We start from the raw sequence: 15,000 nt of genomic DNA on the forward strand, positions 1-15,000 counted from the left end.
AGGGAAGGGTATCAGGTTAACTCCCAATGAGAAAATCCAGCCCAGCAGGGGTAGGTTACCATGGAAACCACCTGTCAACCCCCCCCACCCCACCTCCTCCCACCCCCCCCGCCTGTATACATTTAGACTTCCCCTCTCAGCCTCTCTCTGTGATGCAGCACGCTAAGGTGTCAGCCACGGGATCGCCGGTTCGATTCTGGCTGTCGACATATCCTGCATGTCATCCCCCCCCCTCTCTCTCTCTCTCTCTCTTTCTCTCTGTCTCTCTCTCTCTCTCTGTCTCTCTTTCTCTCTCTCTCTCTCTCTCTTTCTCTCTCTCTCTCTCTCTCTTTCTCTCTCTGTCTCTCTCTCTCGCTCTCTCTCTTTCTCTCTCTGTCTCTCTCACCCATCCTTCCTGTCAATCTCTACTGTCTCTATCCCATTAAAGCAGAAATGCCCTAAAAACATAAAAAATGTTTTTTGTTTTTTGTTTTGTTCTTAAATAAAAGTGTAAAAGCTTTTTTTTTAAGTTCCCTCTACCCCTTTCCCCTGCCTGTGAACCAATCTGCCCTGACCCCTGACCCCTGACCCTGACCCCGACCCCTGGTGGCCACTGTTGTAAGACAGGTGTGTGTGTGTGTGTGTGTGTGTGTGTGTGTGTGTGTGTGTGTGTGTGTGTGCAGGCTCAGGCGTGGACAGGCCAGTAGGAGAGGTGTCCATCCAGATCGACCTCTTCACACACCCGGGCACCGGAGAACGCAAAGCCACCGTGAAAGGTGAGTCACATGACCCTGAGTCACATGACCCTGAGGAATGCTGCTTCTCTGGGAGGGAGGGAGGAGGGGAGGGAGGGAGGGAGAAGAAAGAGGGTGAGGGAGGGATGAGGGTCAGAGAAGCAGCATTCCTCAAGAAAATCTCTCTCTCTGTCTTTGTCCATTCCAACTCTCTCCCTCCCTCTCTCCCTCTCTCTCTCCCTCCCTCCCTCTCTCTCCCCTCCCTCTCTCCCCCCCATCACTCCCCCCCTCCCTCCCTCCCTCCCTCCCTCATCAGTGGTGGGGGCCAACGATCTGAAGTGGCAGACCTCTGGAATGTTCCGTCCCTTCGTGGAGGTGTGCGTCATCGGGCCGCACCTCAGCGACAAGAAGCGCCGCTTCACCACCAAGTCCAAGAACAACAGCTGGGCGCCCAAGTTCAACGAGACCTTCCACTTGTGAGTTCAGAGGTCTCGCAGGGTCAGAGGTCACGCAGGGCACGGTGTTAACAACGCTAAGGTTGTGGGTTCGATAATGATGATAATAATAATAATAATGATGATAATAATAATTATCATAAAAGAGCTATAAGGATTGTTCATCATGCTGGTTATAGAGATTATACCAATTATTTATTTTTCAAAAGTCAAACTCTGAAATTTAAAGATTTGGTTCAATTCAAAACTGCACAATTCATGTTAACACAAGTAACACAAAATAAGGTCCCTGGCAACTTACAAAAATATGTCATGAGCAGAGATGGGGGTTATAATCTAAGAGGGAAATTGAATCTAAAACAACCTAATGTCCGTACAACGCTCAAAAGCAAGTGCATCTCAGTTTGTGGGGTATCCATTTGGAATGGCCTTGATGTAACAATAAAAACAAGTAATACTATTAAACTGTTTAAAAGCAAATAATAAAACAGGAATTCTTTGATAAATATAAGTTAGAGGAGCTTGAAAATAACGTGAACTAGTATTTTTGTAATTATTTAGTTATCTTTTGCTATAGTGGATGGGTATATTATTTTTTGATATTGATAGATAATTTATTGCATAATAATATTGTAAGGAAGGGGCAGGACCAGATAAGCTTTGCTTCTTTCTGTCCCTTCTCGAACAAAACCATTGTTGACTTACTTCCATGTCAAGGAAGATATATTTTATTTTAATTTTTATCTTATTTTATTTGTATTTTATTTTATTTAGTTTTTTTTTCTTTTTAAATTTTGTTTTGTTATTTTTTGTTATTACAAATGTGTGTGTTTTTATGGTTGAAATGTTCGAGATAAATAAAGATCAAATCAAATAATGATAATAATGGTAATGATAATAATGATAATGATAATGATAATAATAATAATAGTAATAATAACCTTTATTTGTAAAGCACTTTTCCTGCAAACATATAAATAATGTACAGAGAGATGGTCGCTGTCTGAGAACTCTGCTGATTTTAACTCTCGGGGGTCACATGACCATAGTCTTTACAATGGCAAGCTGCTACTTACACACAACGACCACTAGTTGGCTGTCTTGTAAATTAGCCTGCCTCCTACACAGAAAAACTAGCAAAATAGCTTCATACTAGCTTATCCTGATGTGATTTTTGAAAATGTAAGGATGCTGGTAGGTAGAACGCATCCCATATCTAGGATAAGTCATGAAAGGAAGCTCCTGAAATGTGATCGAGTGCAAAAATAGAAAAAACTAATGTTACTCCCAAGGCTGTTCTAGTGTTAATGGACTGTGTCCCTCTCTCTCTCCCTCCCACTCTCTCTCTCCCCCCCCCCCCCTCTCTCTCCCCCCCCCCCCCTCTCTCTCTCTCCCCCCCCACCCCCGCCCCTCAGCATCCTGGGTAACGAGGACGGGTTCGAGTGCTACGAGCTGCAGGTGTGTGTGAAGGACTACTGCTTCGGGCGCGCGGACCGCGTGGTGGGCGTGGCCGTCATGCAGCTGCGGGACGTGGCGGAGCGGGGGGGCTGCGCCTGCTGGTGCCCGCTGGGGGGGCGCGTCAGCATGGACGACACGGGCCTCACCGCCATGCGCATCCTGTCCCAGCGCTCCAACGACGAGGTGGCCAAGGAGTTCGTCAGGCTGAAGTCTGAGACGCGCTCGGCCGAGGAGGGCAGGTGAGGGAGGAGGAGGAGGAGAGAAGAGAGAGGGGGAGGAGGAGGAGAGAGGAGAGAAGAGGAGAGGAGAGGCGGGAAAGGAGGTGCGTGACGGCCTCACGAGAGGAGGAGAGGAGGAGAGAGACTGAGGAGGAGAGGAGAGACAGTCGGTCGACGTCACTCCTAGGCCGGCCTCCCTCTGAAACAGGCCAGCAGACTCAACACTGTTCCTGAGCTGAAACAGGCCTCCACTCAACACTGTTCCTGAGCTGAAACAGGCCAGCAGACTCAACACTGTTCCTGAGCTGAAACAGGCCTCCACTCAACACTGTTCCTGCGCTGAAACAGGCCAGCAGACTCAACACTGTTCCTGAGCTGAAACAGGCCTCCACTCAACACTGTTCCTGAGCTGAAACAGGCCAGCAGACTCAACACTGTTCCTCAGCTGCTGTTGACTGTTTGGTGGACAGACACTAGTTCACCAGGACACGTTCACTTACATACACACTGTGTGTTTCTCACATTCACCTTCTGTGTCTCTCACTCCCTCCCTCCCTCCTTTCCTCCCTCCCTCACTCACACCATCCTATGATAGTCGCCCAATCTCACTTTCTTACCTCTACTGCCCTACCCTCCCCCCCCCCCCCGCCAACCCACTAGTGTTCATGTGCAATACCCCCCCACCCCCACCCTCACCCACCCCCCCCCCCCTCACCCACGCCCCCCCCACCCACCACCACCCCGACTGTGGCCATTTGTCTGATGCCTTACACTCTGAAAGCTGTGAATGTCTGAAGTCTGAAGTTAGACACTGACTGTAATATTACTGCTGTAGAATTCTGTTTTTAGTTTCTCTTCCTTTAGTCCTCAACCTTTTTATTTTTTATTAGTTATTAATATTATTATTATTAGTTATTATTAGTTCTTCAGGAATCCCCTCTGCAAGTCTCATGTGTCTGGACATGGTGGTCAGTACAGTACATGTTCAGTATGTGAGTTTCACATTAGCGGGGGAGGTCTGCGTTGGTGCGTTTCTCTCTAAAGAAGATACTGTAGAAGCTCCTAGTCGGTGTTGTTCTGAGTTCTACAACGTGTCATGTTCCCACAGCCAGAGTATGAAACCGTCCGATAGCGCAAGGCCACTTGTTTGTCCTGTAGACAGAGGGAGGTTTTGTATACATCTCTAATACACTACAGTAGTAGCCCCTCCCATTTCCTGAAGTTCTAGGTTCTAAAATGGCGTCAGAACTCCTCCCCAGCGTGAAAGGGTTGATGAGTCAGCGTACCGCGTGCCTTCGCCAGGTATGGTCTCTGTCCTGTCCACCACCCTGTGTCCAGTATCAAGGGTTCACTTTGAATGAGTATTACTGTTGACATCCCCGCCCAACAAGACCTGCCAGAGAGACAGAGAGACCTCCAAATGGACAGAGTGTCCCCCTATATGGCCATAGTCTCACATAGTTTATTGACAGTTTGGACGTTTGAAGACGATAGTCTCAAGTAGTGTACAACTCATAGTGACACGACAGGATGTTGTGGCACCACGATTAATTATTTACCAGTTGTATCGGGAACCCTGTTATTACCTAACGAAGACAACATGGATACCCAATGTTGACTGATGTGGCCAACCCTTGATGACGTATCCATTTTTTAAAATATTTATGTTTTTTAATGTATTTATTCAATAGGTGTTTATGGAATGGACTGAAACCATTGGAAACAAACAGGGCTGCTAGACTAGGGTTTTAGTATTGTTTGCACAGTGGTGGTTTTGAATGTTTTTGTGTGTGTGAGCTTTACACACGACAGGACATAATCTCCTTTCACATTGTCCTCTCCAGTGCCCTCCTGTGGTGGGTGCGTAAGCAGGGCGGCCATTAAGGCTCCTCTATGGTCTCCATTAAGGCTCTATGGTCTCCATTAAGGCTCTATGGTCTCCATTAAGGCTCTATGGTCTCCATTAAGGCTCCTCTATGGTCTCCATTAAGGCTCTGTGGTCTCCATTAAGGCTCAGTGGTCTCCATTAAGGCTCTATGGTCTCCATTAAGGCTCTATGGTCTCCATTAAGGCTCTGTGGTCTCCATTAAGGCTCTATGGTCTCCATTAAGGCTCTGTGGTCTCCATTAAGGCTCTATGGTCTCCATTAAGGCTCTGTGGTCTCCATTAAGGCTCTGTGGTCTCCATTAAGGCTCTATGGTCTCCATTAAGGCTCTGTGGTCTCCATTAAGGCTCTGTGGTCTCCATTAAGGCTCTGTGGTCTCCATTAAGCCTCGATGGTCTCCATTAAGGCTCTGTGGTCTCCATTAAGGCTCTGTGGTCTCCACTAGGGCTCTATGGTCTCCATTAAGGCTCTGTGGTCTCCATTAAGGCTCTATGGTCTCCATTAAGGCTCCTCTATGGTCTCCAATAAGGCTCTATGGTCTCCATTAAGGCTCTATGGTCTCCATTAAGGCTCTGTGGTCTCCATTAAGGCTCTATGGTCTCCATTAAGGCTCTGTGGTCTCCATTAAGGCTCTGTGGTCTCCATTAAGGCTCTGTGGTCTCCATTAAGGCTCTGTGGTCTCCATTAAGGCTCTGTGGTCTCCATTAGGGCTCTATGGTCTCCATTAAGGCTCTGTGGTCTCCATTAAGGCTCTGTGGTCTCCATTAAGGCTCTATGGTCTCCATTAAGGCTCTGTGGTCTCCATTAGGGCTCTATGGTCTCCATTAAGGCTCCTCTATGGTCTCCATTAAGGCTCTATGGTCTCCATTAAGGCTCTGTGGTCACCAGTGGTGTCCAGAGTTCCTGGACCAGAGGAGTTTAGACAGATCAAGTCTCTGATGAAGGTGAAGCGTTCAGAAACCCCGGGGTTCACACATGTTCTCCAGGGTTCACACATGTTCTCCAGGGTTTACACATGTTCTCCAGGGTTTACACATGTTCTCCAGTAGCACGTTCTTGTATCTCTGAGTGGCCTTACTGTGGTTAATAGAACATGTCTGTACATGTTTTAACCTGTTTTTATTCCCTGGTATTTATCTGTGGTTCTCTTGTCTCTCGCAAAGATGCAGATGATGATGATGACGATGATGATGACGATGATGATGGTCAAATTTCCCACAAATGGAATGTACTGTATCAAAGTGAGATTTTTCCTTATTTCTGTACTTCCTTTTTTGGTCTTTTCATCTTATTGAAGGGTTTATCTTTGTTGAGATTGTTAGATGCATAGTCATTTTATTAGTGTTTTTGTAATTTATCATTAACTACTCTACTTTGATTTTGTTTTCATCCCTCTGAAAATGTTGGGTGTTTGCCACAGAACACTTCTGTTAGCCACACACACTTACAGAACACTCCTGTTAGCCACACACACTTACAGAACACTCCTGTTAGCCACACACACTTACAGAACACTTCTGTTAGCCACACACACTTACAGAACACTTCTCTGCCTGTGTGAATATGAACTGTACATGGTTATGTGGCTGTTGATTTAGCATACATGTTTATGTGGCTGTTGATTTAGCGTACATGTTTTGGCTAGCTCTGAGCTAGCTGCCCACCACAGCCCTGCCACTGTAACAGACCTTGTGCCAAGCTGTGCAGGCGTTCACTTTTTATCCTTTCATTTGGTTTCTTAATGGAACTTTTTCTTTCATGTTTTTTTCTTCTTTTTCTTTTATTTTTTTTTACTTGTGAACCCTTGCACTATTATGACATCACAACGATAGATTCGCAGTTAGCATGTATGGTATAGCGGTCAGAGTAACTAGCGGTCAGAGTAACTAGCGGTCAGAGTAACTGGACTTGTGAGGTTTTATTTGTATCGTTGCCACTGGGAAATGTTCTTGTTGATTATTAAATTGTATACGTTCCAATTTATGATTTTTTTTATAAAGTACATATGAAAACATGTATCTGTCTGGCTCCCTTTTGTGAATTATCTTACCAAGACGCTGAAACAATCTGACACGTTATGTAACTGTTATAGTATTTATAGTGTGTGTGTGTGTGTGTGTGTGTGTGTGTGTGTGTGTGTGTGTGTGTGTATATATGTGTGTATATATGTGTGTTATAGTGCGGCATCACAAAGAGATGATGAAATAGCGTTCACACAAATTCAGTTTCTGAGGTCAAACCGATGTATTAGATATATTAGATGTATTAGATGTATTAGATGTATTAGATATATTAGATGTATTAGATGTATTAGATATATTAGATGTATTAGATATATTAGATGTATTAGATGTATTAGATGTATTAGATATATTAGATGTATTAGATGTATTAGATATATTAGATATATTAGATGTATTAGATGTATTAGATATATTAGATGTATTAGATATATTAGATGTATTAGATGTATTAGATGTATTAGATATATTAGATGTATTAGATGCATTAGATATATTAGATGTATTAGATGTATTAGATATATTAGATGTATTAGATGTATTAGATGTATTAGATATATTAGATGTATTAGATATATTAGATGTATTAGATATATTAGATGTATTAGATATATTAGATGTATTAGATGTATTAGATATATTAGATATATTAGATGTATTAGATATATTAGATATATTAGATGTATTAGATGTATTAGATGTATTAGATGTATTAGATATATTAGATATATTAGATGTATTAGATGTATTAGATGTATTAGATGTATTAGATATATTAGATGTATTAGATGTATTAGATGTATTAGATATATTAGATGTATTAGATGTATTAGATGTATATAGATGTATTAGATATATTAGATGTATTAGATGTATTAGATGTAGTAGATGTATTAGATGTATTAGATATATTAGATGTATATTAGATGTATTAGATGTATTAGATGTAGTAGATGTATTAGATGTATTAGATGTATTAGATGTATTAGATGTATTAGATATATTAGATGTATCAGATATATCAGATGTATTAGATATTAGATGTATTAGATATTAGATGTATCTGGATGTTGTTGTGTCTGGGCTGTTTAATAACTGATCAGATGAGCTGGTTTAACAACCATGCTGCCTTACTGAACACCCTGCCTTTAACACTGGTCAGGTGGTCTCCATGACTACCAGTCTCCATGACTACCAGTCAGTCTCCATGACTACTAGTCTCCATGACTACCAGTCTCCATGACTACCAGTCTGTCTCCATGACTACCAGTCTCCATGACTACCAGTCAGTCTCCGTGACTACTAGTCTCCATGGCTACCAGTCAGTCTCCATGACTACCAGTCAGTCTCCATGACTCTGTGGAAGCCATTCTGGGATGTTTCCTGGCCTAGTGCCATCTCCTCTCTCTTCATAATCAGAAGAATTTAATAACACAACTATGCCGTTTTATAAGTTATACAAATACAAATCATTATTGAGGGAAACCACAGGAATGTCCAGAGAGACAGAGAGATGTGTAATATCCTCATTCCTCCCAGTCCTCGGGAAGCGTCTCTGCTCTCAGCTGTCTGTGTGCTGCCTGGTCACAACATCCAGGTCCACTTCACCTCAGTGGAAAAGTACTCTGGTACTGTCGGCTATTTCCATTTGTTTGTTTGTTTGTAGCTTTGTTGTGTTTTGCGATGGGATTTTTGTCTGTCTGACGGTCTGTCTGGCGACAATTTAATTTGCCGGCTTTTGATTATTTTATTTTCTCCACTCATCATCGTGTGCACGCACGCATGTCTGCGTTCCTATTGGCTGATGAAGAGGACCAGAGAGCTCCACAGGCCTCCTCTGTGTCAGGTCCAGGTGTCAGCGTTCCATCTCTGAACGCCCTGAGACTCGACCTCTCTCCTTTCCCCGTTCACAACTACCATGGCAACCAGGTTCACAACTACCATGGCAACCAGGTTCACAACTACCATGGCAACCAAGTTCACAACTACCATGGCAACCAGGTTCACAACTACCATGGCAACCAGATCAACTGTTGACATCTCTGGCCAGAATACGAGCAACTTCCTCATACTGACAAAGTTACAGAGTTTGACCAACTTTAAAAGAACCGAAAATGAATTCCTCATAAAAAGAATTCCTCGTTCCTCACAAGACTGTTACAGTAGTACAGTACATTACTGTCACACTGCGTCTTCTGATGACAGGGAAAACTACTAGGGGATCGATAGTATCAGTCAGGTAGTGTGTGTCTGTGTGTGTGTGTGTGTGTGTGTGTGTGTGTGTGTTTGTTTTGAGCCTCTGCCTCTGCGCCTGCGTGCCAGTCCCTGGGTGGGTGGGTGGGTGTGTGTGTGTGTGTGACATACCTGATATCCCCTGATCTCTCAGACCTTCGCCTCATCGTTGTCTCTGATTGGCTAGTGTCAGTCCCTCACCTCAGAGTTTTACTGCCCCGAGGCCGTCTCTCTCTCTCTCTCTCTCAGGTCCAAAGATCGCTGCAGTGTTTAGTGTTTGTTCTGTTAGCTCTGTGCTGCTCTTCTACACCGGGGGGTTTCCTACTGGACTGGCTGTTTCTAGAGAACTGAGGCTCCCTCACCCCCCCCCCCCTTCACACCCCCCCTGCCTTGGGACTCCACCTGCTCCGCTACCTGTGGAGACCCTCTGACCGGGTCTAGGGGCGTCACCTGTCCACACCTGGCTGTGTTTGTTGTCCCGACTGAAGAGGAGAGGAGAGCTGAGAGAGGAGAACTGCGACCTGGATTGATTTTCTCAACCGGCGAAGGCGGGAGCGGTGAGAGAGGACGGGGTCGGCGCTGGTGTTGTTTAGGCCTGTTGGACCTCGGTGCTCCTGGTGACTCTGTGGGTGTTTGTTTCTCTCTGGAGGAGCGCCCCCCCCCCCCCCTCGTTCCCCCAGGGGACGTGGACATCATCACTCTTTTCTCTGAGGTAAGTTGGCTGAGATGAACAGGTCTGAACACTTTGGGTGTGAAGATAGTTTTCTACCTCCATGACTGTGTGTGTCCTCTGGGTTGACGATGTGGATATGACGACTGTTGAGTTGTGGTCTTGTGCCAACACACATCTGGGAGGGAATCTGTTGACGTTATGAAACGGACTCCATACAGGAGTGTTGTAGACGTGCGTTATAGAAAGTAGAATTGGTTGATGAAAATGATAAGGGTCTTCATTCAAAGTTATGAGTATGATAGTATAGTAGAGGGGCGGCTGTGGCGCAGGAGGTAGAGCCAGCGTCTAATCATCGCAAGGTTGGCAGATCGGCGGTTCAAGCCCCGGCTGGCCACATGTCGAAGTGTCCTTGGGCAAGACACTGAACCCCAAATTGCTCCCAGTGAGCGGGCCGGCGCCTTGCATGGCAGCTTGGCCGCCATTGGTGTGTGAATGAGGGAATGAGAGGCCGTTGTAAAGCGCTTTGAATAAAGGTGCTATATAAGTGCAGTCTGTTTACCATTTAGTGTGTTTGTGATGCTTTTACTGTTCATTAGGCTGTGAGGCCTGTTGGGTTCTGTCATCATGAACGTCTTGGACATCAGATAAGGGCAGATATGGAGAGTGAGTGGGCTGGGTGTCTGCAGCAGGTCTAACGTCCAGGGTTGTTAGACAGGTGTTATCTCACCTGGGGAGGTCAGGTGGGACTGTCCAAAGGGAGGCGGGGAGCCTAACCCTGCACGGAGAGGAAGCCTCAGATGCAGGCGTTCACGTATTACCTACGTGTCGTGTTTTATGAGAGCTTCACTCTTTTATAACAGTATCCAGTATGAGTCATCTCTCAAGCAGCGAAGGGTTTATCTGGGCCTGATCTGGTCTGTGTCCATCTAATATGGAAGGCCAGGTTAATCATTCATTATGACATCACTTCATTTAGTTCCTCGATTCACTTGAATCCTCGTCAGGGTTCGGTACATACAGTGGGGGAAATAAGTATTGAACACATCAACGTTTTGTCCAGTAAATGTCCATGTTCCAATGAGCCTATTCAAGTGAAGTTTGCACCAGACTTCTTTGGTATTAACTCAAACAATCCAGACACAAAAATCTAAACATTAAAAGTCCATATGTAAGTAAAGTTATGTGTAATAAAGTGGAATGAAACAGGAAAAAAGTATTTTTGATGTGTTCAATACTTATTTCCTCCACTGTACGTCACTCAGGTGCATCACTGTTAAGTTCATAACGTCATTATTCTATTTTCATCTTAGCTACAGTTTGATTCTCGGCGTTCATGTAGATATGAGGAACCACAACCACGCCGGTTGCTTGGGGAGCGAGCGGGTCTTTGTGTATGTGGATATGTGTGGCGGGGGGGGGGGGGGGGCGGCTGAGTAAATAACCCCTCTCTCATCCATACGTAGAGCATAACTGATAAGAGGGGTATGAGGTATGATAGCACCACTAGCTGGTGTTGGTGTTGTAGTTAGCGTAGCGTAGTAGTGTGTTGAGCTAGTGTTGGTGTTGTAGTTAGCGTAGCGTAGGAGTGTGTTGAGCTAGCGTTGGTGTAGCTAGCATAGCTCTGTCTGTCTGTCTGTCTGTCTCACTGTCTCACTCTGGTTCCCTCCTCCCCTGACTGTCTGTCTGTCTGTCTGTCTCACTGTCTCACTCTAGCCTTCCCCCCCTCCCCCTGACTGTATCTGTCTGTCTGTCTGTCTGTTCTCTCTCTGGCCTTCCCCCTCCCCCTGACTGTATCTGTCTGTCTCTGACTGTCTGTCTGTCTGTCTCTCTCTGGCCTTCCCCCTCCCCCTGACTGTATCTGTCTGTCTGTCTCTGTCTCTGACTGTCTGTCTGTCTGTCTCTCTCTGGCCTTCCCCCCCTCCCCCTGACTGTATCTGTCTGTCTCTGACTGTCTGTCTGTCTGTCTCTCTCTGGCCTTCCCCCCCTCCCCCTGACTGTATCTGTCTGTCTCTGACTGTCTGTCTGTCTGTCTCTCTCTGGCCTTCCCCCTCCCCCTGACTGTGTCTGTCTGTCTGTCTGTCTGTCTGTCTCTGGTTCCCCCCTCCCCCTGGCTGTGTCTGTCTGTCTGTCTGTCTGGCTGTGTCTACCCTGTACAGCTTTTGATCAACATGTGAAACGTCTCCAAAAAAAGTACAGTCAAAAGACTCTATTTGGCTGCCCTGCCTCATAGTCTAAGATAAGATTCAACTTTATTGTCATTGAACAGATCACAAGTACTGAGACAACTAAATGTAGTAAACGTGCACACGCCTTATCTTCACGTAATGTCACACAAACATACACTCGGCCCGCTGTAGAGCAGAGGAAACTAGAAGGTTCCTCTACCCTCACCTGAGCTTCCTCACCTGACAGGAAGTCATGTTTACTGTCCATGAGGAAGTCCTGTTTGTGGATTGAACTGTTTCCTGTCTTGCTTTTTGTTATTTCTGATGATCTTGTGTTTCACTTTCTGGCCCCTCATCTGAACCCTTCTAACAAACGCAACATTACACACAGCGCAGCACAGTATTAACTGTTAGTTATTATATTAAAATAATAACAACACCTCCTTCTAGCACCATGGCCCCTGGCCAGAGCAGAGATGACCTTTCTTGTGATGACTGACGGACAGATGATTCACTTACTCAGACACATTTATGTTGTACATTTATTTTGTTTGGAAAATGTATTTGTTGTATATTGCTTTAGTTAAAGGCAACATTTGCTGACTGTCAAACATGTAAATGTAATAATGTTGTTTCTCTCAGGTGTGACATGTAATAATGTTGTGTGTTTCAGGTGTGACATGTAATAATGTTGTGTGTTTCAGGTGTGACATGGCAGCGCGCAGGTGAAGATGGCGTCTCTGCTGTCATCCCTGGGCTGTGGGAGGAAGAGGGAGCAGGGTGAGACGCTAGTGTGTATGAGTTAAGGTGTGTGTGGTTAACGTAGTGTGTATGAGTTAGGGTGTGTGGGGTTAACGTAGTGTGTATGAGTTAGGGTGTGTGTGTGGTAAACGTAGTGGGTATGAGTTAAGGTGTGTGTGTGGTTAACGTAGTGTGTATGAGTTAAGGTGTGTGTGTGGTTAACGTAGTGTGTATGAGTTAAGGTGTGTGTGGTTAACGTAGTGTGTATGAGTTAGGGTGTGTGTGTGGTTAACGTAGTGTGTATGAGTTAGGGTGTGTGTGGTTAACGTAGTGTGTATGAGTTAAGGTGTGTGTATGAGTTAGGGTGTGTGTGAAGGTTAACGTAGTGTGTATGAGTTAAGGTGTGTGTGGTTAACGTAGTGTGTATGAGTTAAGGTGTGTGTGTGGTTAAAGTAGTGTGTATGAGTTAAGGTGTGTGTGGTTAACGTAGTGTGTATGAGTTAAGGTGTGTGTGGTTAACGTAGTGTGTATGAGTTAAGGTGTGTGTGTGGTTAACGTAGTGTGTATGAGTTAAGGTGTGTGTGGTTAACGTAGTGTGTATGAGTTAGGGTGTGTGTGGTTAACGTAGTGTGTATGAGTTAAGGTGTGTGTGTGGTTAACGTAGTGTGTATGAGTTAAGGTGTGTGTGGTTAATGTAGTGTGTATGAGTTAAGGTGTGTGTGTGGTCAATGTAGTGTGTATGAGTTAGGGTGTGTGTGGTTAATGTAGTGTGTATGAGTTAAGGTGTGTGTGGTTAACGTAGTGTGTATGAGTTAAGGTGTGTGTGGTTAATGTAGTGTGTATGAGTTAAGGTGTGTGTGGTTAACGTAGTGTGTATGAGTTAAGGTGTGTGTGGTTAACGTAGTGTGTATGAGTTAAGGTGTGTGTATGAGTTAAGGTGTGTGTGGTTAACGTAGTGTGTATGAGTTAAGGTGTGTGTATGAGTTAAGGTGTGTGTGAAGGTTAACGGTCCCCTGAGTGTAACCCTGCTGTCTTCTTCTCACCTGCAGAGGTGGAGAGACACCTGCGAGCCAACGACAGACAGTTTAACCTGTCCTACCAGTACGCTGTGAGTGGGGAGGGGTCAGGAATATTAAACCTTTCTTTATAGAGCTGTGAGTGGCTGTGTGTAGCGTGTCAGGTGACTAACCCCTCCCCTCTTCCCCTCCTCCCCTCCTCCTCTCCTCCCCTCCCCTCCCCTCCTCCTCTCCTCCTCCCCTCCTCCTCTCCTCCTCTCCTCCCCTCCTCCCCTCCTCCCCTCCTCCTCTCCTCCTCCTCTCCTCCTCTCCTCCCCTCCTCCCCTCCTCCCCTCCTCCCCTCCTCCCCTCCTCCTCTCCTCCCCTCCTCCTCTCCTCCCCTCCTCCTCCCCTCCTCCTCCTCTCCTCCCCTCCTCCCCTCCTCCCCTCCTCCTCTCCTCCTCCTCCTCTCCTCCTCCCCTCCTCCCCTCCTCCTCCTCTCCTCCTGTCCTCCTCTCCTCCCCTCCTCCTCTTCTCCAGAACAATGCCATCAAGACCTCCAAGTACAACCTCCTCACCTTCCTGCCTCTCAACCTGTTTGAGCAGTTCCAGAGGCTGGCCAACGCCTACTTCCTGTTCCTGCTCTGTCTCCAGGTAGATACTGTATATAGAACCTCCTCTGTCTCCAGGTAGATACTGTATATAGAACTCCTCAAAAAAAGGTTCGGAAACGTATGTATTTTATATGGTTGGAAAGCCTGATTAGTCACCTTTACAACGAGGTACAACTTGTAAGGATCATGCATTCGTTGAATGAGCAACACAGCTAACCGTGTGGGTAGCGGCCCCCCCAAAAATGGCCAATTTGCTGGAGTCTTGTCTCCTCCGAAGCTGACCAGGTCTGAGGCCTGTACTCTAGACAACAGACCAGGTCTGAGGCTGTACTCTAGACAACAGACCAGGTCTGAGGCCTGTACTCTAGACAACAGACCAGGTCTGAGGCTGTACTCTAGACAGAAGCCCAGCGCTCTTGGCTGTACGTGTGACACGGTCTGGTGAAAGGAGGAACAAGTCGGCATCCAATCAAAATGATCGGCCTTTTATTTTGAAAAATGTAAACACATTTCAGCGTTGTTGAAAATCACTGACACATCACTAGTCAACTAACACAGATTGTATTGTGAGCCTGCTGACAATGTAAAGTAGTGTTCTAGTTAACTAGGTAACAATGTAAAGTAGTGTTCTAGTTAACTAGGTAGCAGTGGGGATTACCTTCTGAATCCATTGCTTTGCAGTGTTTTGGCTTGACTAGCGAGTGTTGAAAACAACGTTGAAACGTATTTCTGTGTTTCAAAATAAAAGTCAGAACATTTTGATTGTTTTTTGCCAACTTTGCCCCCTTTCACCAGACCGTGTCACACATATCTCTTCCCCTCTAGCAGGT

At 45.5% G+C, this 15,000-nt stretch overlaps 2 protein-coding genes across 2 annotated transcripts in view; both read left to right on the forward strand.

The window, feature by feature from the left end:
* The window catches only part of unc13bb (unc-13 homolog Bb (C. elegans)), a gene marked incomplete at both ends in the record, with an annotated part of 91,328 nt that extends 88,459 nt beyond the window's left edge, over positions 1–2,869 (forward strand). Inside the window, 4 exons of the mRNA XM_080529724.1 lie at positions 1–50; positions 663–755; positions 1,030–1,189; positions 2,584–2,869. The exon at positions 1–50 is cut by the window's left edge and continues 7 nt beyond it. Of these exons, the coding sequence (XP_080385850.1) occupies positions 1–50; positions 663–755; positions 1,030–1,189; positions 2,584–2,869 (589 nt within the window). The remainder of the gene's footprint in view (positions 51–662; positions 756–1,029; positions 1,190–2,583) is intronic.
* A 6,490-nt stretch (positions 2,870–9,359) lies between these two features.
* The window catches only part of atp8b5b (ATPase phospholipid transporting 8B5b), a 44,246-nt gene continuing 38,605 nt past the window's right edge, over positions 9,360–15,000 (forward strand). Inside the window, exons 1-4 of the mRNA XM_080529725.1 lie at positions 9,360–9,694; positions 12,525–12,600; positions 13,611–13,669; positions 14,097–14,210. Coding sequence (XP_080385851.1) covers positions 12,552–12,600; positions 13,611–13,669; positions 14,097–14,210 — 222 coding nt within the window. The 5' untranslated portion in view covers positions 9,360–9,694; positions 12,525–12,551. The remainder of the gene's footprint in view (positions 9,695–12,524; positions 12,601–13,610; positions 13,670–14,096; positions 14,211–15,000) is intronic.

The sequence above is a fragment of the Nansenia antarctica genome (assembly GCF_963989245.1).
Source record: "Nansenia antarctica genome assembly, chromosome: 4".
Taxonomy (NCBI): domain Eukaryota; kingdom Metazoa; phylum Chordata; class Actinopteri; order Argentiniformes; family Microstomatidae; genus Nansenia; species Nansenia antarctica.